Source organism: Urocampus carinirostris, chromosome 19 (assembly GCF_059441175.1).
Source record: "Urocampus carinirostris isolate Australia breed hairy pipefish chromosome 19, RoL_Ucar_1.0, whole genome shotgun sequence".
Classification (NCBI taxonomy): Eukaryota; Metazoa; Chordata; class Actinopteri; order Syngnathiformes; family Syngnathidae; genus Urocampus; species Urocampus carinirostris.
The window spans coordinates 22008401-22030617 of NC_142367.1; the positions used below are offsets into that span (position 1 = coordinate 22008401).

General features: G+C 39.9%; 1 protein-coding gene and 1 pseudogene across 1 annotated transcript in view; one reads left to right on the forward strand and one right to left on the reverse strand.

The window, feature by feature from the left end:
* Window positions 1-844: 844 nt before the first annotated feature.
* Window positions 845-22217, reverse strand: part of LOC148347720 (vesicular glutamate transporter 1-like) — a 34257-nt gene continuing 12884 nt past the window's right edge. Inside the window, exons 4-13 of the mRNA XM_088324198.1 lie at window positions 19653-19886; window positions 15859-15946; window positions 15706-15792; window positions 12741-12877; window positions 12516-12665; window positions 8571-8703; window positions 5313-5423; window positions 3766-3893; window positions 3618-3687; window positions 845-1593 (exon numbers count right to left, since the gene is read on the reverse strand). Of these exons, the coding sequence (XP_088180324.1) occupies window positions 1331-1593; window positions 3618-3687; window positions 3766-3893; window positions 5313-5423; window positions 8571-8703; window positions 12516-12665; window positions 12741-12877; window positions 15706-15792; window positions 15859-15946; window positions 19653-19886 (1401 nt within the window). The 3' untranslated portion in view covers window positions 845-1330. The remainder of the gene's footprint in view (window positions 1594-3617; window positions 3688-3765; window positions 3894-5312; window positions 5424-8570; window positions 8704-12515; window positions 12666-12740; window positions 12878-15705; window positions 15793-15858; window positions 15947-19652; window positions 19887-22217) is intronic.
* On the forward strand, window positions 9718-9855 carry LOC148347721 (U2 spliceosomal RNA; annotated as a pseudogene).

A 22217-nucleotide genomic window follows, 5' to 3' on the forward strand; every position in this document is an offset into this window, starting at 1 on the left:
AGCCCAATTGGCCCCGCCTGTGTGGCGCCAGCTGCGGCTCGGTGACAGGTTGGCTTCCCTTCTATTTAATCTCAGTGCTCACACTCATCCTTTGTCAGTCCATCGACAAACCTGTGCCCCACAAGACGTGGGTTTTGACTGTGTCCGGTTCCCTGTCTTTGTGTCCTGTTCGGTATTGTTCCCGTCTATTTTGTCCTGTTTAATATCAATCTTCGGTTTCGTTCCCATCGGGTTTGTCCTGTTTAATTTCGATACCCAGTTTTGATATCAATCCTGTCCGTCCCGTCCTGTCCGGTATCGCTCCATCTGTCTGATATCTGCTTGAGCAATTGGTATCGATCTCATCGGCCTCTGGCTTCCTGTCATACCACACTAGGCTGCTGCCTTACGTCTTCCGCCCAACGATCGCCGAATCATAGGCGTTTGGGTTAACATGCATGACTGCCCCATTTCCCGTCAAATAAAAGCTTGTGTGAGAAACATCACGCATTTGGGTTCTCCTCCTATTCCGGTTCATGACGAAACTATCTGCTGGGTTTTAGATACTATAGAGCAAATATTGTGTGCACAGGATGTTTTCAATTTGTGCACACAGGCAAAAAAAAATCCTCGGATAGTAAATCTGAGGCATACATATAAAATCCGCCCACTTTATGCTCCATTAATAGTTTCTACAACAGGGGTCTCAAACCTACGACCCGAAAACAATATTGCGTAGCCCTCGCATTAATATGCAAGTTAAATATACTGTAAGGGAGATCATCATCGCTGTTGAACTGAAGCTTAAAGGACAGTGGATGCACCTCACAAATAACATTCGATGGGCTTTTGCCATTGAGAGAAGTGTGTTGAATATTTTATTTCTGCTTGACCATAGTTCTAAAACACCATTTGGCTTTATTTGCTTTATCATACGTCACAGAAATTAAACAGTAATATCACATTTTTTGAAAGGAGCCGTGTCAATTGCAGTTCATGTTCGGAAAATTAAAGGCTAAAGACACACATTGAAAAATGAATGACAGAGACCCATCTTGATTCGGTTATCGCTGGTTCACTAAATGTAATGTGGCTCAAACTCACGGAGACCCAAGCGCAGGCAGGCCCCATGAAAATCGAGTTTGAGAGCCCTGGTCTACAATATATAAAGAAACACACGACACGACGTAACCAAACACAAAAAACACATGGTAGTGACTAAGGTCCACTTTGCAGTCTCCCTTCAACCGGGAAAATTTGCAGGCGAGCTCGTACGAAAACAGAAAAACGTTTCAAAGTTTCGAGTGAAGCCGCTCTATTGGCTGTAAACATCCGAAGGGGCGGGGCCTTTTTATGTAAGCTCCTCCCCTCCGCCGTAAACGTAGTTGTTGCTTCCGGCCGGCTGCACGTACTCTTCCGTTTTGTCCCAGTCCGATACCCAGCCGCCCCCGTTGGGGTCGGGGCCCTGGTCGGTGGCCCCGTAACCCCCGCTGCCGGTGCGGTAGAGCTCCTCCGTCTCATTGGCCAGCTCGTCTTCATCCAGGATGCCGCACTTTTCCTCGCTCAGCTGCTCGGGTTCGGCCCAGGCTTGCTTCTCTCCGGAGGCGAAGAGTCCTTTGAGATGTAACGCAGGTAATTTGACACATTAGCTCATCAGTAAATAATCGAATAATGAGTGGAGCTAACGATAAACTAGCTGAAAGCAGAAAAAGTGATAGAAATATTCCAGCAAGATTTTTCACATTTGCCCACGACTTTTTTTTAAGATGTAAGAAGTAGACGTTGAAGGATTTTATACGATTAAATACATGTTACATTTATCGAGTGCAATGAAGATTTTCACTGAGTGGGCTGAAGTTCAATGACAGGTCACGCTGATCCAAATTCTGAATGTTTTGGCTGGGGAATTTTGATAACAGAACTCTGACGCAGAACGGCAGGCATTGTTTGGAGAAGTTATTTTGATAAGCGCTCTGCTGTTGAGTTTTTCAGACATTGAGGCGAGGTGGTGGAGCCGTGGAGCCCACGTGGGGGGCTTTGCTGGCGCTCCCATGGGAGGAGCCGGCACACCGGCTGGCGGAGAGACGTGGGTCGAGAGAAGATTGAGAAGATCGAGGGAGAATCTAGAGAGGAGGCTGGACGGAGACTCAAGCGACACTAATTCGGCAAATTCGGCTAATTTGATGGAGTTTACTTAGTTAAATTATTTAAGAAATTAAATCTGCCCCCGTGTCGAAATGCCGGTCTCTTGTCCATATTTTCCCAAAAAGAAACGAGCACGCATTGTTGGGACAGAATGTATGTTGTGTTTGGAGTCAGATAACTAATTTGAACAATTTGGTAAACGGTACATTTTTAATATATTAATTCCTAACAATGTGAATGACTTCATTTTTGTGGCTGTTTAAAGTTTGTGACTTAAAATCTGGGCGGCGACAGGCGGGGCGGGTTTTGGGAGCGGATGTCGTTGGGCGTCGCCCCAAATTATACGCAGAGACAGAAATATGACAAAGAGGGAACGTACTTTATTGCATCCGTTCATTTATTCAAGCCATGTTCGAAGTTCGTCCAAGAGACGCTGGGCTTTATACTGTCATCAAAACACATCTTGTGATGATTTTCTTTCCCCGCTTGCTTAATCAACATCTTGTGAATTCTCTCTTGACTCATGACTCCCGCCAGATGTCTTCACACAATGGGCTACTGTCAGCTCGAAGGCTGCTGACTTAAATAATCCACAATACGGGGCGGAGCCGGGCCGGGCCAGAGCTGTGTCATGGAAAAGGGTCTCAATAGTTGCTAGTTGAATTAGCGCAGCTTGAGCGGTCACCATTTGTAAGAATTGCTCCTCCTGACCATGCTAGTTGCTAATGCTGGCGGCCGTGTCTACATTAGTATTGGCTTTTAGCACTTTCTTCCTATGTTTGATATTGCTAAAAGAAGCATTAGTCTTTCTTATACTAAAAAGGTGTCATAAATAAGGTCTGTCCTGACGCCCGGGGCATGCATCTTTTACGTCGGGCGTACAACTTACAAAACGTCTCTGCCTGGCTGGCCGACAAGGTCATGCATTTACATATCATTTTCCAAAGTAGACGCACAGAGAACACAAGAAAAATGGAGAAGTGGTCAGGAATCAAGCAGAAAACCTCAGCCCCAGAAGAGAGATTCAAAAGAAGCTAACACAATTTATGACGCTACAAAACGTAAACATACATCAAAAGCATCGTGGAAAGAGGAGTTCACGTGGCTTGTAACAGACGACGCAATGCAAATATTGCATGAATGAAAATCAGTAAATACAGGTACATACTGATGGCAGATGGAAAACAGAATGCGGCAGGCAACTTTATGACTGGGCAGGCAACTTTTCAGAGTTTTCTGCCCTGGTGTCTGCTAACTTTTTCTCATGAGTTTCAGACACTGGCTGGCAGCTGTGTCTACATTAGTATTGGCTTTTAGCACTTTCTTCTTATAATTGATCATTCTAAAAGCAGCATTAGTCTTTGTTATACTAAAAGCTTTACATTTTTAGGACACAATAACCACTCATAATTACGCCAATTCTACTTCGATCACAATCATATGTTTGCTAATTCTAGGTATGAGGAATGAGTTACTGATGTGAATACACTCACCATAAAATATAACACCTCCGTAATGAACGAGAGAAGCGATGAGAAAGACACCTTGCCATTCTTCACGCGTCTGCGAGAAAAGGTTGAGGACAAAAGGTTTATTCAGCGGTGGGCAGAATGTGTTAAGTACATGTTAATTGCTTCTTACCTTGTGTTTCGTCATTGCGCCAACAATAAGCGGGCAAACCATACCAGAGAGGGTGCCAACCCCGTTTGAGATGCCCATGAGGATGCTAGCGTAGCGCGGGGCGATGTCCAAGTGGTTGACATTGAAGCCTAAAAATAGGTTGAAGTATTCATTTTGAATTTATGAAATATGTTGATCGAGGAACCAGTTTACTAGACAAAACCAGGGGTGTCGAACCCATTTTAGTCCGGGGCCACATGTTAAAGAACACTGTTACGGGGGCCGGAGTAAATTAACTCGGCAAGAGCTCTCATTCTCATTCGCTGGATAGAGGAAGCAAAGTATTTCATGGAAGTGGGGGCTCCTCAATGTGCGGACAGAGATCTGACACGAAGCCATTCCTTCCATCTAGCGGCCAATGTATGCCATTTTGACTAATTTGTGAAAGCTTACAGATAATTTAGTTCTGTTTTTAGCTAATACCATTATTTAGTAAACAACAGTTGAACATTGCCAAGTTACTTATTGAAAAATTCTGAGTAAAGGATGCATTTGAGGCAGAACTTTCACTTCAGTGTTATGTTTTTTGCATTTGTGATACCTTTAATATTTAAATAATGCTTCCCATTTTATTGCAAAACACTCAACTCAAGCATGACTGAGTCATAAACTTTGCAAGGACTTTTATGTTTCCGGTGATGGGATCGTACAATTCTCTGTCAATTGGGGGCCGCCCACACACTCTCATTCGCTGGATAGAGGAAGCAAAGCATTACGTGGAAGTAGGGGCTCCTCAATGTGCAGACAAAGAGTTGACACAAAGCCATTCCTTCCATCTAGTGGTAATTTATCATACTGAAATCATTCCCATAGGCTTGATAATTACTGATCAGAAGCACCAAAGCCTTTAGAATATTTTTTTAAAATAAAACAGAAAAAAATGAAGTTTTGGCACTTGGAGAAAGGCATCACGAGGAAGTGGGGGCTCCTCAATGTGCGGACAGAGATCTGATCAAAGCCATTCCTGCCATCTAGGTGTAATTTATCATACTGAAATAATTCAAAGAGGCTAGATAATTATTGATCAGAAGCACCAAAGCCTTTAGAATAAATTTTAAAAATAAAACAGAAAAAAACGTAGTTTTGGCACTTAGAGAAAGGCATCACGAGGAAGTGGGGGCTCCTCAATGTGCGGACAAAGATCTGATCAAAGCCAGTCATGCCATCTAGTGGTAATTTATCATACTAAAATCATTCCAAGAGGCTTGATAATTACTGATCAGAAGCACCGACGCCTTTAGAATATTTTTTAAAAATAAAATAACCCAAAAAAATGAAGTTTTGCTGCCACCACCATGTTTGACAGTGGGAAAGGGGTTTTCAGGGTGATGCGAAGTGTTAGACTAACATACAGTCAGGTCTTGGTCGGTTTGCAGTGGTTTAATGTGCTCTCCATTTTTTTTATATGATTGCTTGAACAGTGTTCCAAGAGATGTGTTACTATTCTAATCTTCTCGTATCTCATTCACGCTTTGAACGTTTCTACAAATTGAAACGGACGATATCACCTGAAATGGCAAAGCCTGAAAATCCCACAGCAAGAACCAGGAAGGAGATAGCCACGCCCTTGGTGTGCGAGAAGCCCACCACCAGCAGTAGCGTAGCCTCCATGCCGAAGCCTGACACCGTCAAAAACAAAGACAAGAACGAATGGGAGCAAAGATCCGTTTCATAGTCGGCCGTGACCTCAAGTTTCCATTTCTCCACACTATTGATTTCTTCTACTGTTTAAAAATAACACCGGCAGAGTCACGGTGCCCTCAACTCGGCTAAACAAACTATGTTCTAGTGAGGTTTCTGACCTGGGTAGACAGAGTGCAAAATATAGTAGACATACGGTTGAAATACGGGGAAAACGAATCAAAATACAGTGCCTTGCAAAAGTATTGCCCCTCCATTCCGTGTACATGCCGACATTTCTTGTGTAAATATTGTGTAAATTATAACTATAACCTTATCCTCCCTGTTTTATAACCTTATCTTCTCTGTTCCTTTACCTTCTTGGCTTTTTTACCTCACTGTGAATGTGTGAAACTGGAGTGTCAGGCCCAATTTCGTTGTCACAATATGTTAACCCATTTTGGAACAATGACAATAAAGGTATATTCTATTCTATTTTGACATTTTGCCGTATTTCAGGCTTTTCAAAGACTTAACATCGATTGTGACTTTTTTCAAGATTTTATATCGTGCTGACAAATCTAAAAAATGAGTAAATACTTTGTACAACCTTCTTTTGTCTTTTAGGGCATGTTTCTATAAGTTTTGTACACCTTGAAACCGAAATATTTGCCCATTCTTCCTTACAAAACTGCTCAAGTTCCTTTAAGGCAGGGGTGTCAAACTCATTTTAACTCGGGGGGCCACACGATAGAACAAACATTCTGTCGGGGGCCGGACTAGTAGATTAAAGAGAAAGAAAAAGAGAGAGAAAGAAATAAGAGAAAGAGGGAGGGAAAAGGAGAGAGGGCGGGACAAAGAAAGAGAGAGAGGGAGAAACAAAAGAGAAGTCGTGAGAGAGGGGGAAAGAAAGGGAGCGGAAGAAAGAAATCCGAAGAGAAATAGAAAGACGGAAGGAGAGAAAAGAAAGCAAGAAGGGTAGGAAGAGAGAAAGAGAAAAGAGAGAAAAGGATGTTAGAACAAAAGAAGTTAAAAAGACACAGAGAGTGAAAGAGACGGAGACAGAGTGGGAGAAAAGGGGTGGAAGAGAGAGAGAGAGAGAGAGAGAGAGAGGGGAGAGAGAGAGAGAGAGAGAGGGGAGAGAGAGAAATACAAGTACAGTGTCTTTGTTGGAGGCACCTTTCTTTGGCAACATCAAGTTGACATATTTCAACCTGCAGCTTGTTTTTCTCTTGCTCTTCTCTTAGTGTTGTCTCGCCGGCCGGATTCAATCCCCTAGCAGGCCCGATCTGGCCCGTGGGCCGCCTGTATGATACCTGTGCTTTAAGGTTTGACGGTGATCGTTTGTGTAAAGCATTTTTCATCTTTGCATAAATGTTTTTTATGCTTGAGGTCTGGACTTTGGGTTTGCCATTCTACCATCTTTATATATTTAGTAAAAAACCATTCAATTGTTGATTTTCCTTTATGTTTATGATTGTTGTCCTGTTGGAAGTAGATCCTGCACCCCATTTTCAGGTGTTTTTCGCACTCCAACCGATTTTCTGCCAGAATTGCCCTGTATTTAGCTCCATCTCTCATTATCTTCCCGGTCCACACTGAAAAAAAGTAACTCTAGACCATGATGCTGCCACCACCATGTTTGACAGTGAGAAAGGGGTGTTAGACTTGCATATGGTCAGGTCTTGGTTGGTTTGCAGTGGTTTTATGTGCCTTCCATTTTTCATATTATTGCTTGCACAGTGTTCCACGAGATGTGTAACTATTGCAAAATCTTCTTGTATCTCATTCATGCTTTGAACCTTTCTACAATGCTATCCCAGACCTGTCTGGTGTGTTTGCACTTCTATTCTATAGCATATGAATAACCTATATTTTATGTTGACAATATTTGTGTATCTGTGTATTATTTGCCCTCAATTAGGTTTTACATCAGGTGATGGTGTCATAATAGTCTGTGGTTTGCCATAATCTGCGGTCTGTGCGGCCCTTTAAGACTATATGTCAAAAGTTTCATAAAATAACTGATTTCCAAAAGGACTTCCGAATCGATATCGGATGATTCCTCAAATTGATATTAGAAATTCTACGCCGGGACCAATACGGCAAAATCCCAAATGATGGTATGAGTGTCGATACTAGCCGGGTATCAAGATACCCGTTTTCAAAATGGTGGCCGATATCGATATTGTCTGCCCTTGAGTGGTCTTAAACTTTTAGGTATCTAAAAAAATAGATAACGGAAGAATTTTATCTAGTCACAATATCTCTTTCACAATGCCCTCATTTATATTTGGAAACTATACATTTTTGGTTGATTTTAGTTAATTAGTTAGTTAGTTAGTTTAATCAGTGCGATTCAAACAAAGATCAGTAACTTATTCCTCTCCCCTCTGTCACTTACTGGATGGTATCGTCATCCAAATAGGAAAACCTATACATATTTTGGTAGTTTTATTTAAAACGTACACTGTTTTTTCCCTTTTTTTTTATAAAGTTCAGTTACTTATTCCTCTCCCCTCTGTAGTATTCTGGAACTTATTCTCATTAAAGTATGGAAATCTATAAATGTTTCGGTGGTTTTAGTTAAAGCGCTTTTTTTATCCTTTCGATTTTGACAAATCCTTGAAGGGGGATTACTTCATGTGTGGTCCCTTCTCAAGGAATTATTTTCCTCATGCTGAGGTTTTTTTAGTTTTTCCTTGCCCTCATGTAGGTTTTAGATCAGGGGATGGTGTCATAATAGTCTCTAGTCTGTGCAGCCGTTTGAGACTATATTCAGGGCTATACAAATAAACATGATTTGACTTATTTGGTCTTCATAAGACTGTTCCCTGAGTCATTGTATATTGCACACTGGATCATTCCGAAGTCATCAAGGAACCACTTGACTCTGTTGGCTGAGCTGAGAGAACAAGGGGCCGATCATTTTGCAACACCTACTTTTCAGTTTTTTTCGTCAGAAATCTATTGTCAAATGCTTGAATAAGTGGACTCCGCTTCCCGATTGGGTCTCGCATGTTGTTGATTCTTAGATTTTGCTTTTCCAGTTTTTTAGCGTTCAGTTCGAAGCCTGAATGATGGCATTATGACAAATCGTTCTCGGCTCAATACTTTTGTTCGCTAGGCACTGTATTTTTTCTTACCTCCACAGTTCATGAGTTTCCTGACATTGGTGGTGGTCATGATTTGGTTGGAGCGCAGGTAGTCGGCAAGTTGGCCTCCGATTGGCACGATAATGGTCATGACCAGGTGAGGAAGAGCTGACACTATTCCTACCTGCATCCGACAAAGACCAAACAGGAAGTAAGCAAAAAACGTAGTACTTAAGTAATGGATTAAAATATTTATCACTCATATAAGGCTAGTAAGTTAACTTTCATTTCGTGATTTGCAAAAAAGGCTAAATCAGGTGAGGCTAACAAGACATGGTGTTTACCATTTAGTCTTAGTAATAAGTTTATTCTGTTTTTAATATCGAAAACCAGTAAACGAAATTTCAGAGCTATTTTATTGTTTTGACTATCATTGCGCACTGTTTTTTTGACTGTTACATACCGTAAATTCCGGACTATAGAGCGCACCTGATTATAAGCCGTACCCGCCACATTTTAAGAGGAAAACTGCTTTTGTATTTACACAATCCGCACCTGTATATCAGCCTGTATATAAGCCGCATGCGCCCACATTAAAACATGTAACACAATCATAAAAGTAACCCATACCCTATCTTAAGTCCCACGATTGTAACTGAATATAAAGTACACAGTCCAAAAAACAGCCGGATAAATGAACGGAAAATGATACCGGTACTTAAGGTTTGATGCAGACCTGCAGAGTCCGGGTCCCGTTGAAAGTAATCCGAGGAAAAAAAGTGTATATTTCCAAAGGTATGGGTGGGAAAAATTTATATCCACTATTGTCCGCTGCGTCCACAAACACGTCTCACCTTTACTCCCCTTCCCGTCAGCCCCCGTTGTTTACGCCCCTTCTTTTTAATTCGCCCGTGGAAAACATATCAGAATAAGTCTCTAAAATAAATACATTACAAAAATATACAGTTGCAAATACATATTATACATGGTTACACATATTTACAAAGAAAGACGGTACACCGAAAGAGATTTTAATATAACTTTCATCCCAAACCGTGACTGTGACAGGTAGCAACACGCTCGCAAAAAAGTAAACAGGTCTGTTAAAAAAATATACCGTACTTTTAAAGATCACCGTTGGTCGTGGTTCAGCAAGGCTTTGATGCCAGGTCCTTAGCTTGGCCTTGAAGCTAGGTCCTTAGCTTGGCCTTGCTTTGATGCTAGGTCCTTAGCTTGGCCTTTGATTTTTGCATTCCGGAGATGGAATAAGAGCTTACTCTGTCCACTCCACGCATCGGCCCGGTATTGCAGTACCTCCGGGAACGGTGCATTCGCAATGATCGCAGCAAGGCTTTAGGGCTAGGACCTTAGCTTGGCCTTTTGGCTGAGAGTAAGTGTCCCGGCTCCTAGGCTTTGTAGCGTATTATGAACTGACCGATAACGGATAATGGATAATGAATAACGAAGATAGATCAATAACCCTTAAAAATCCCAAACCCCCCCGTAAACCGTCCTCATCTTACTCCTTATAACTGATGGCATCAAAGTCGTCTGCCTCAGTATCGGAAAGAAACTTTGTTATATAGACATCGTCCCACGCTCCTTTATTCCAAAACATATTCCAAAACACGCTAGCAACACGCTCGCAAAGTAAAGTTTACATGCAATAGTTCTGTTTTCTTCTTTATCGGATTGCTTTTAGCTTGAAAGCTGCGTCATGTGCCTTTCTTTTTGCAATTTGCATGATGAGGGTAAGTTTACGCTAATTTAATTTGTGCACAAGCTAAGAAGTTGCAGTCTTCCTCGGCGCATATATTCCACCGGTCTAAATCTTACCTTTTGTACTCGAGCGCCGCTGGCGGCTGTTAGAAAAATGACATAAATTGGCCGCATCACTGAATAAGCCGCAGGGTTGAACGTTTGGGGGAAAAAAGTAGCGGCTTAAAGTCCGGAATTTACATAATTGTCACTATCGGACAATCATGTTACTGTTCTTTGATCTCCACACCCTTTAAGGTAGATGTGCTTTTGTAACACAGGAGATTCAATAAAAAGAAGGGGAAAGGGTTTAGGTCTTGAGGACGGCATATACCTATGTAATTTTTTTTATCTGAAAAATCCATTGATGTCTTCCCTCCTTGTTTTGAGTGTCTACTAAACTTTAAAGATATCAGCTAGCTAGACAACAAAAAACAACAAAAAATACTCTTTTCAAAGACATTGCACTTATAAATATTTTACACATGCTACCTAGCGTAGCCTGTACATCTAAGCTAACAAACTGTTAAAACAAAGTATTTTTTGATGTTGTAAAGTTTAAAAAAACGATTCAATTATTAAGAATAGCTGAAATAACTAATATATCATTAGACAACGATTATTAAACAACAGAAATTACATGAATTAATATGTTTTGGGCTGTTGAGCTACAAAAAACTCCACGTGAATCCTGCGCTAAGTAGCATAGACAACATTTGTGCTTGCAAAACTGTTTGAACAAAATATAATTTGTAATAAACTATTAAAGGATAGCATATACAGCCATTATTAAGCAAAGTAAATTATATAAATCAGTATATGTTGTTCTGGAAAGCTTTAATGTATTCTTTGTGATTTCTGCTCTAACTAGCATAGTCGCTACATTTATGCTATCAGAATTAAGTGTTTGAGCCCTTTCTAATGTTGCAAACATGCAAAATTATTTGAATAAGAAGACAAAAACAAGCTCAGAGAATGAGAATGTATCAAACACTAAATTGTACTAATATTGCACTATATTTTTTTCATGAAAGATAACAATTAACACTAATTAATCGGTTAAGAACAATATATAAAAGTAAATATTTTGGATATAACTATCAAGTTTTACTTTTCTTACTGTTCATTTATTATGCTCGCACGCCGTCTAGCGACCAGCATTATATCGCTCCATTAAATCATGTTATTTTGTTTAAGCCAATCAGAGTTGTTTCATGTATTCATGTGATCTTGTTAAAGCCAATTAGATGTGTTGTTTTACACCTGCGTTTTAAATTAATGGGCTAGTACCGTAAATTCCGGACTATAAGCCGCTATTTTTTCCCTAACTTTCAACCCTGCGGCTTATTCAGTGATGCGGCCAATTTATGTCATTTTTCTAACGGCCGCCAGCGGCACTCGAGTGTTGCTACCATTAACTGCCCTGTCAAAGCTATATTATTATTATTAAAGCTTTGAAAACTCCCTTAGTGTACCGTCTTTCTTTGTAAATATGTGTAACCCATGTATAATATGTATTTGCAACTGTATATTTTTGTAATGTATTTATTTTAGACACTTATTCTGATGTTTTGCGGGGGAACAAAAAATAAGGGGCGGAACAAACACAGGGTGCTGAGTTTAAGTGGGGACTTCTAAAGGTGAGGGACAGACAAGGAAAGAAGAGGGGGTAAAAAGTTGGTTAAAGAAAAAGGAGTTGCGTGAGTAAATATGTTAATCTGATATATTTTTCCCACCCTTACCTTTGGAAATATACACTTTTTTCCTTGGACTACTTTTAACGGGACCCGGACTCTGCAGGTCTGCATCAAACCATAAGTACCGGTATCATTTTCCGTTCATTTCGCCGGCTGTGATTTTTGGACTGTGGACCTTCATGAAGGACATTTAGTTTCAATCGCGGGACTTGAAGTCGGCTAATTCGGTTAATTTTGTCTTTGTGTTACATTTTTTAATGTGGGCGCATGCGGCTTATAGACAGGTGCGGCTTGTGTATGTACAAAATCGGTTTTCCTCTTAAAATGTGGTGGGTGCGGCTTATAATCAGGTGCGCTCTATAGTCCGGAATTTACGGTAGTTATCGGATGGGTGTCTTTTCTCTCTGAAGCAGATCGAGGGGAAAACTCAGATGGGATGTGCCTCTGATGAAAATCAATCTCCAACTCAGAGTGTTTTTCTATCTTCACTTTAATACAATCTCAAATTTTAACTTCGACAGGTTTTCCTTCCAACGCTCACCTTGCTGATCTCAAAACCAAACACTTCCTCGAAGTAGGCAGGCTGACTGATGAGTAGCAAGTAGAAAGTCCAGCTCCTGCAAAAGTTGGCCACGATAATGGCGTACACCGGCATGGAGGTGAAAAAGGCCCTCCACGGCGTGTTGAATTTCTGCAGGACAGCAAAACCGGGACGGTATTGACCTCCGTTCCTGCGAGCATGCGGAAAAACTGAAGAGACACGCACCGATATCGATTGCTGAGCCGATTCGCCGATACTATCCTCGATGTACTTCCTCTCCTCCTCCGTGATGGTAGGGTGAGCGGCGGGACTTTCGTAAGACACCATGATCCAAAAGCAGTACCACATGATGCCAAAACTTCCTGGTGCAGGGGAGAAGGTCGGAGAAAAAAACAGAAAAACCTTTAGCCTATAACGTCTAACAGACTTTGTATTTTACATGCTAGCCGAAACATGACGTGGCTAGCTAGCGCCAGCTGGGCTTTGTTTCTTTTAAAGGAAATGATCATGGCAGCGTAAATTTGACTTATGCTAGCAAAATGAATATGGTCACAAAGGTACTTTGATGTTTTTCTCTTATAAGTATTTGTAGTTTGTAGTTTTTACGGTGGGTTAAACTAAATAATACATAGCTAGCTAGCGGCAACTCGGCTTTGTTTCTTTTTCGGTCAAGTCCTTAGATTGCTAACATAATGAAAAATACTAAATTAGGTAACAAAAACACTCTCAATACATTATTATTGTAAATAAAAACAGAAGCTATTATTTTTAGGCTAGCACAAGACACTTGTAGCAGACGATATCGAAAGCTAGCTAGCCTGTTAGCAAAATGAATATGGTCACAAAGGTACTTGTGATGTTTTTCTCTTATAAGTATTTGTAGTTTTTACGGTGGATTAAACTAAATAACACATAGCTAGCGCCAACTCGGCTTTGTTTCTTTATGGGTCAAGTCCTTAGATTGCTAACATCATGAAAAATGCTAAATTAGGTAACAAAAACACTTTCATTACATTATTATTTTAAATAAAAACAGAAGCTAGTACTTTTAAGCTAGTACAAAACACTTGAAGCAGACAATATCGAAAGCTAGCTAGCCTGTACCAGCTAGACCCTACTGTGTTTTAGCCAAGCTAAGGCTTAACTTACAAACGCCAAAAAATCAGTTAATAAAAGTAATTTCATTACAATTTTATGGACTGAATTTTTGTGTTTTTTATGCTAGCTCAAACAATATATTGCTAGCTAGCGCCAGCTTGGCTTTGTATCTTTTGGGGGGGGGGGAATGGTCGTGCAAGCGTAAATTTGACTTATGCTAGCAAAATGAACATGGTCACAAAGGTACTTTGATGTTTTTCTCTTATAAGTATTTGTAGTTTGTAGTTTTTACGGTGGGTTAGACTAAATAATACATAGCTAGCTAGCGGCAACTCGGCTTTGTTTATTTTTAGGTGAAGTCCTTAGATTGCTAACATAATGAAAAATGCTAAATTAGGTAACAAAAACCCTCTCATTTCATTATTATTGTAAATAAAAACAGAAGCTATTATTTTTAAGCTAGCACAAGACACTTGAAGCAGGCAATATTGAAAGCTAGCTAGCCTGTGCCAGCTAGACCCTACTGTGTTTTAACCAAGCTAAAGCTTAACTTACAAATGCTAAAATAATCAGGTAACAAAAGTAATTTTATTACAATTTTATGGACTGATTTTTTTTTTGTATTTTTTATGCTAGCTAAAACAATACATTGCTAGCTAGCGCCAGCTTGGCTTTGTTTATTTTGAGGAAAATGATCATGCCAGCAAAAATTTGACTTATGCTAGCAAAATGAATATGGTCACAAAGGTACTTTGATGTTTTTCTTTTATATTTAGAAGTTTGTAGTTTTTACAGTGCACTAAAATTAATAATACATAGCTAGCTAGCGCCAACTAGGCTTTGTTTCTTTTTCGGTGAAGTCCTTAGATTGTTTTTCATTTACCCTCTCATTACATTATTATTGTAAATAAAAACAGAAGCTGTTATTTTTAGGCTAGCACAAGACACTTGTAGCAGACGATATCGAAAGCTAGCTAGCCTGTGCCAGCTAGACCCTACTGTGTTTTAGCCAAGCTAAGGCTTAACTTACAAACGCCAAAAAATCAGGTACAAAAGTAATTTCCTCACAATTTTATGGACTGAATTTTTGTATTTTATATGCTAGCTAAAACAATACATTGCTAGCTAGCGGCAGCTTGGCTTTGTTTCTTTTGAGGGAAATGATCATGCCAGCAAAAATTTTACTTATAAGAGAAAAACATCAAAGTACCTTTGTGACCAAATTCATTTTGCTAGCATAAGTATTTGTAGTTTGTAGTTTTTACGGTGGGTTAAACTAAATAATACATAGCTAGCTAGCTAGCGGCAACTCGGCTTTGTTTCTTTTTAGGTGAAGTCCTTAGATTGCTAACATAATGAAAAATGCTAAATTAGGTAACAAAAACCCTCTCATTTTATTATTTTTGTAAATAAAAACAGAAGCTAGTATTTTTAGGCTAGCACAAGACACTTGAAGCAGGCAATATTGAAAGCTAGCTAGCCTGTGCCAGCTAGACCCTACTGTGTTTTAGCCAAGCTAAGGCTTAACTTACAAACGCCAAAATAATCAGGTAACAAAAGTAATTTCATTACAATTTTATGGACTGAATTTTTGTGTTTTTTTTTATGCTAGCTAAAACAATACATTGCTAGCTAGCGCCAGCTTGGCTTTGTTTCTTTTGAGGGAAATGATCATGCCAGCAAAAATTTGACTTATGCTAGCAAAATGAATATGGTCACAAAGGTACTTTGATGTTTTTCTTTTAGAATTCTAAGTTTGTAGTTTTTACGGTGGGCTAAGATAAATAATACATAGCTAGCTAGCGCCAACTCGGCTTTGTTTCTTTATGGGTCAAGTCCTTAGATTGCTAACATCATGAAAAATGCCAAATTAGCTAACAAAAACACTTTCATTACAATATCATTTTGAATAAAAACAGAAGCTAGTACTTTTAAGCTAGTACAATACACTTGTAGCAGACAAGCGCTATCTAGCATGCTACTAGCTAGCTCGCACCAACTTGGCTTCCTTTTCAAGTCAAATGGAGTCAAATATATACATAATTAGGTAAACGAGAGTATCAAAACTCTTTTACTTGTAAAACTCTCTCACCATAGACATAAAAAACCGAAGACCATCCCGAGTACTGGACCAGGATTCCAGCCAATGGCATGGCAATCACGGCACCCGCATAAGAACCTTGAAAAAAAAAAAGGAACCATTTTTAGGAACGTGAAATATATAAATACTTGATGAAATAAGTACCACAAAAGGCCGTTGTTGCTAGGCGACTTCTTTCCAGGGGTGGGGCCCATTTGGCCCAAATGCCATGGCAGGCCGGGTAAGAGACCCCCTGCCGGATCACAATGGAAGGACTATAATTAGCTAGCTGTATGTAGTTTAGGTTTTATATTAAAGGGACAGTGTGTAATATGGAGTGCCTCCATTTGGTCCAAAAACGTTCATTCAGTGAAAAAACAACAGCATTGATTTAATTACCTGGCATAAAATACATGAACTATCATACCAATGTTCATTTTCATTAAAAAAAAAAAAAAAAAAAAAAAAAACTACGGAAAAACTATAGGGCTGTAGCTAACGATTCATTTCATAATCGATTAATCGGATTTCTTAAAGACATTTCTAATCTCATCCTCTTATTCCAGTATTGTGGTGTAGTAGAAAAATAGTGCACGGAATATTCTGTAATATAAAACAATAAAAAATACAAGTGTTTGTCAATTAACTTGGCAATAAACAAAAATAGATAGAAATTAACGCTATACACCTGCAAATATGGAAGATACTCTTCCAAAGATATTATATATGAGCGTATTCTCAAAAAAAAAAAAAAAAAAGAGCAATACATTTCAATTTAAATGTAGGTTTTTTTTCCACAAAAAATATATTAAAAATGTAAACAAACCCACTTTTCAAAATGTAGTATTTTGGCGTAAAATTTTAGAATATAATAATAATAATAATTTCCTTTGTATTGTCATTCTTTGTAAGAACGAAATGTCGATACACCTGACCCGTTGTAGCGAGCCGATGCAGCCGCAGCCAACAGAGGGCGCCGCCATTTTACCAATTATAATACACATTCCTTAAGAGTTTGCCCCTTGGGTAGAGTTAAACATGTCATTATTATTATTTTTCTTTTACTTTTATTCATTTGATTTACTTCTTTAAAAAAAAAAAACCAGTCTTGGCGCCCTCTACTGGACTACAAATCCCAGCGTCACAACAGAATGGTGGGCACTCCTTATTTGATTTAACCTCCTCAGTGGCTCATAAAACACTTAATACGACGAATCGATGATTGAACCAGTTGCTAAGCCTTTTAATTGTTTTTAGCGATTAGTTGTTGCAGCCCTATTTTTTCCTTTTACACAATGCTCTCGCTATTTAAGTCGCCGCCATGCCTGTACAGCCGTCACGATGCGCTCTGACACCACAGTGCCACCTAGTGGTCAAATAATACACCCTGAGGATTCATATTTAACCATATTGTGTTTGCATTACCAATTCCCATGTCCGGACTTTGCTGGATTTAATGGATTGTTGTAGTTGCCATGGAAACAGAAGGTTGACATATGCAAAGTTTTGCCTAGCAACAAGTCATTGGGCTATTTTACAACTAACAGTATTGGTTCTTTAAACCCTCTGCAACAAGGTTATCAAGAGAGTATGAATTTGGGTTGATGTCTTGCAGTAAAGGGAGGCAGGTGAGGCAGTGCCTCACCTGTTAAAGAAGATTGAAATACACAGTTAAAATATACTAAATGGTTTTATTCGTTCTGGGTTAATGTTCTTTTTTTGGATTTTCTATTTTAAATTAGCAGAATGATCACTTTATATTACAAATGTTATTAATACAATTGGTACACAATGTATAACCGTGCTGAGCGTTTGTAAAGGCAGAGTGAGGCACGCAATTCTCTTGCCTCATGGCAGAGGGCGATAGTGAGACCAAGGATTCTGATTTAGCCCCAAACAATAGAATAGATGCTAGTATTAGCAAGCTAACAGCAAGTCAAGCCATCCAGAATTTTAGTTTTTTCATTGCATGGACTTTTTGCATCGGATGTCAATTCCTTATTTCAAATACCGTACTATATTTCATTGTTTTGATTGTTATGCTCTGTTCACAAAATTTTCACTTTTGGCCAATCGTGTTGCAGTTCATTGAATCCACACGCTTTACGGCGAATCGGCTTGGGTAACCTAGGGGATTTAAAATGAAGAATGGCCTTATCATCTCCGGTTTGAGCTCTCTCCTTTTCCCCTTGGCAGTTCAAAATCCATTAAAGTCTTCTCTCCTTTTTTTGAGGGTCTACTATACTTTAAACTTGTCACCTACCTATACAGGCTTTTATCCAAAAATGTGCCTATTTTCTTCCTACCTATTTCTAAATCAGACTGTGCCTCAACAGACACAAACCTGATTGTACAACAGGGGTGGGTAAACTACGGCCTACGGGCCACCTGCGGCCCAACAGGCTTTTGAATCTGACCCTCCAAACGAAACGAGTCAAAATATCATGACAATAGTCAATACAATTCTGCTAATAAAAACGGGGTTTATAAGACAACTTTCTCCCCGTTGTCACTTTGTATGTCTACAACACAGGTGTCGAACGGGCGGCTCGCGGGCTAGGTCAGGCCCGCTAAGGGATTGAATCCGGCCCGCGAGACAACACTCAGAGAAGCGCAAGAGAAAAACAAGCTGCAGGTTGAAATATAGCAACTTGATGTTGCCAAAGCCAGGTGCCTCGAACAAAGACACTGTATTTGTATTTATTTCTCTCTCTATGTCTCTCTGTCTCTCTCTCTCTCTCTTCCACACCTTTTTCCCTGTCTCTGTCTCTTTCACTCTCTGTGTCTCTCTTTTTCTCTTCCTTTGTTGCTCTTTCTCTCTGTGTATTTTTAACTTATTTTGCCCTAACTTCCCTTTTTCCTTTTCTCTTTCTCTCTTCATACCCTTTCTTTCTTTTTCTCTTTGGATTTCTTCTCCAATTCTTTCCCCCTCTCTCATGACTTCTCTTTTTTATCTCCTTTGTTTCTCACGCTCTCTCTTTCTCTCTCTCTCTTCCACACCTCTTCTCCCTCCCACTCTCTGTCTCTTTCTCTCTCTCTGTGTCTTTTTAACATCACACTAACTTCATTTTTTCCTTTTCTCTCTTTTCTTTTTCTCTCTTCCTACCCTTTGCGCTTTCTTTTCTCTTTTCTCTCCTTCTGTCTTTCTATTTTTCTTTGGATTTCTTTCTTCCTCTCCCTTTCTTTCCCCCTCTCTCACGACTTCTCTTTTTATCTCTTTTGTTTCTCACCCTCTCTCCCTCTCTCTCTTTCTTTGTCCTGCCCTCTCTCTTGTTTTCCCTTCCTCTTTCTATTATTTCTTTATCTGTCGTTTTCTTTCTCTTTAATCTACTAGTCCGGCCCCCGACAGAATGTTTGTTCTATCGTGTGGCCCCCCGAGTTAAAACGAGTTTGACACCCCTGGTCTACAACAAATATTACTACAAAAATAATAACATTTGGTGATTAAAAACAGGGACCTAATATTATATTTGTCTTCATTTTCATACATATTATGATTTACATATCAAACAGGATTGGGTAGGGTTACTTTAACTGGATTACTTTCAATTACTTTTGGATTACTCCAATACCAAATATGCTAAAAAAGGCAAAAGAAACTAAATATGAATAAAATGACTAAATTTTGTGCAGGCTTGGGGAGTAACGGAATACATGGAACGGCAAAAATCATGTTGGACTTATTTTCATTTTGTTTCTGTCGCATTTTATGTTCGTTTTGCCGGAGATCAAAGAGATCAAAGTCAGGAGAGAAAGCTTACCACGTGTTGTGAGTCATCATTTGATTCATATTTAGTTTCTTTTGTCTTTTATTAGCCTATTTGGTATTGGAGTAATCCAAAAGTCATTGAAAGTAATCCAGTTAAAGTAACCCTACCCAACCCTGCATATCAATCAGGGGATAGGGCTTCGGTATATAGATATAGAAAGATAGAAAACAAAAAAAATGAGTGTGTGACCTCCACAAGCCCTTGAAAAATCCTGACGATGATGACGCAACCGAAATGCATGCGAGCTGCCGCCGGGATGAGCATGTTGAGGAAGGAAGTCGCCACAATGGCGAAACCGAAAACTCGGTTCGCGGCGAACTTTTGACAGATGAACCCGCCGGGGATTTGCGTCACGATGTAACCCCAAAAGAAGGAGCCGTGGATCATCCCCACCGTCTCCGGGTCCCAGTCAAACTGAGCTTTCTGTTAAGGAGAAAAGAATAAAAACATGAAAAATGTATAGTTGTCTTTGTTAATAAATCAAATCGGATTGGGGTCCTGTTTCACTGTAACTGTTGGGGTCTGATACACCTCCTACCACCGGAGAGCCCCAAAAGGGGTTTGAACTGGACACATGTAATGAAATGATCTGCATTTATATAGCGCTTTTCAAGTCAAGACTTCCCAAAGCGCTTTACAGTGTGCTTCACATTTCCCAATAGTGGCCGTGCAGCCATGTAAGGCGCTAACCTGCTTATTGGGGGTATTAGGGGTTCAGTGTCTTACCCAAGGACACTTCAAAATGTAACACGGAGGAGCCGGGAATTGAGCCTGCGATTTCTTGATCCCAAAACGAGGACTCTACCTCCTGAGCCACTGCCGCCCCATGTGTGTCATATTATCACACGCCTGTGCCTAAATAGCCAGTACCCTTTAAAGAACATTTTAAAGATTGATTTTGACATTTTTTTGTTCCCACCACCTTGTCAGGTTTGTTTGTTTCTGGTTTCTTTGTTCCGTGTATTTTCCAGTTATTTTTTTCTGGTTTTAACATTTCTTTGTATGGTGAACCCATGTTTGTTTGTCCTTTTGAACGTCTGTTTTGTAAAAAAATGCAATCCCTTGTTTTGAGCTCCCCTGCCTCCCCCACATGGGTCCACGCCTCAAAAACCTGAAGGGTAGGGTGCGTAGTTTTTCTCTACTTATTATGTGTTAACAATGCTCGACTGAGTTCAAAGAGCCCTTGTGCCAAAAAGACAATCAATGGCCTGCAGTTTTAAATATGTCCACTTGGTGTTGCCAAAACCAGGCATCACTTACAAAGCACCCACTGTAGCCGTATATGCTGATTACCATTTATCAACCAGAGAACAACAAGGAAACCCAACACTGGTGTTATTTTACTTGCAATAAAAATCACAGACCCATTGTTTAAGGGAAAACCAAAAATACAAAATTATAATAATAGCACCTGGGTGTCTTTCCAGATGTTTAGAAGTGGGATGTGTAGTTTGAAATGTCCTCAAAAAGTTTAAAATTATATATTTTTTCTTTATTAAGTATGTGTCAACAATGCCCAACTGGGTTCAAAGAGCCTTTGTAGATTTTTTCCACCGAACCGATCTGTTTTTAGTTTACTTTTACCCTCAGTGTTTTGGCCACGGAGCGCATAACGCTGAAAAAAAGTAGGAGGAGTGAAAATGGTGAAAGTAAGAAAAGGACTGTTTCGAATACGGTCTAAATGCCAACCCGTACCCTCAAAAATAGGAAAAAGGAAGAGTTTGTTCGAGCACGCCTAAGCAATGTATATACTTGCACATGCAACAAAAGGAGCTTCAGAGAGGCTGCAATGAGGATTCCAGCCAGAAGATGGCATCAGCAGGTAGAACTCTCATGATTACTGATGGGACTCAGCTTTGCCTGCTCTTTTGGCGCCAGCTGCCGCGCCTTCTGATTGGCTCCCAATCAGTATTTGTAACCGGTCCTGTCTGTCCCCTTTTGTCAGTCCGTCTGCGAACCTCAGTGAACACTAGGCAAGCCTTTTTCGACCCTGACTCCCACCTGTCCCGTTTGTTTGCTCCCGTCTGTCCCCGGCTTCGACCTGTTTTTGATACTGACCACGTCTGATCTCCCGTCCTGGCTTCCGACCATTTTTTGTTCCCGACTAAGTTTTCTGGCTTACGACTCGCTTCCGACCCCGACCACGATTTTGCTCTCCTGTCCCGGCTACTGACCCGTTTTTCCGTCCCTGACACCGCCATCGCTCGCCACGGAAGATCCACTTCCGCGTTCGGAGCACAATCCGAGTACCAGGGCGACTTGCTTCCTGCGTCCAGCGAACACCGGATCGTAGGCGCAGCCCTTTCTCTTCCTTCCAATAAAAACTTGTGAGAAACATAACGCAAGTGGGTCCTGTCTCCGTTCTGGTCCTGACAAGAATATTTTATAGGTACAAGGCTTAGCTCATTACTATAACAAATATAACAACAAACTTCCTGTATTCAAGTATATATTTTAAAATAAAATAGAAAACAGAAATACTTTTTAATCATACATCCTTTAAATGAGTATTGGTATACGATCTTGGTCACTTTCTAGTTTGTTTCCATTATTTAAGTAAACTGTAGTGAAAATGTATTATTTTTTACAAGTGCACAGTTGATAAACACTACAAAAGTTTAAATCTTAATGAAGGAAAAACATAAAGGAAATGATAACCTCAATAATGTTGCATCTCTCATAACGCTATTTAGTTGTGAGCCTCCGAAAAGACATCCGGCCCTCCACCTAAAGCACGGGTTTCAAAGAGGCGGC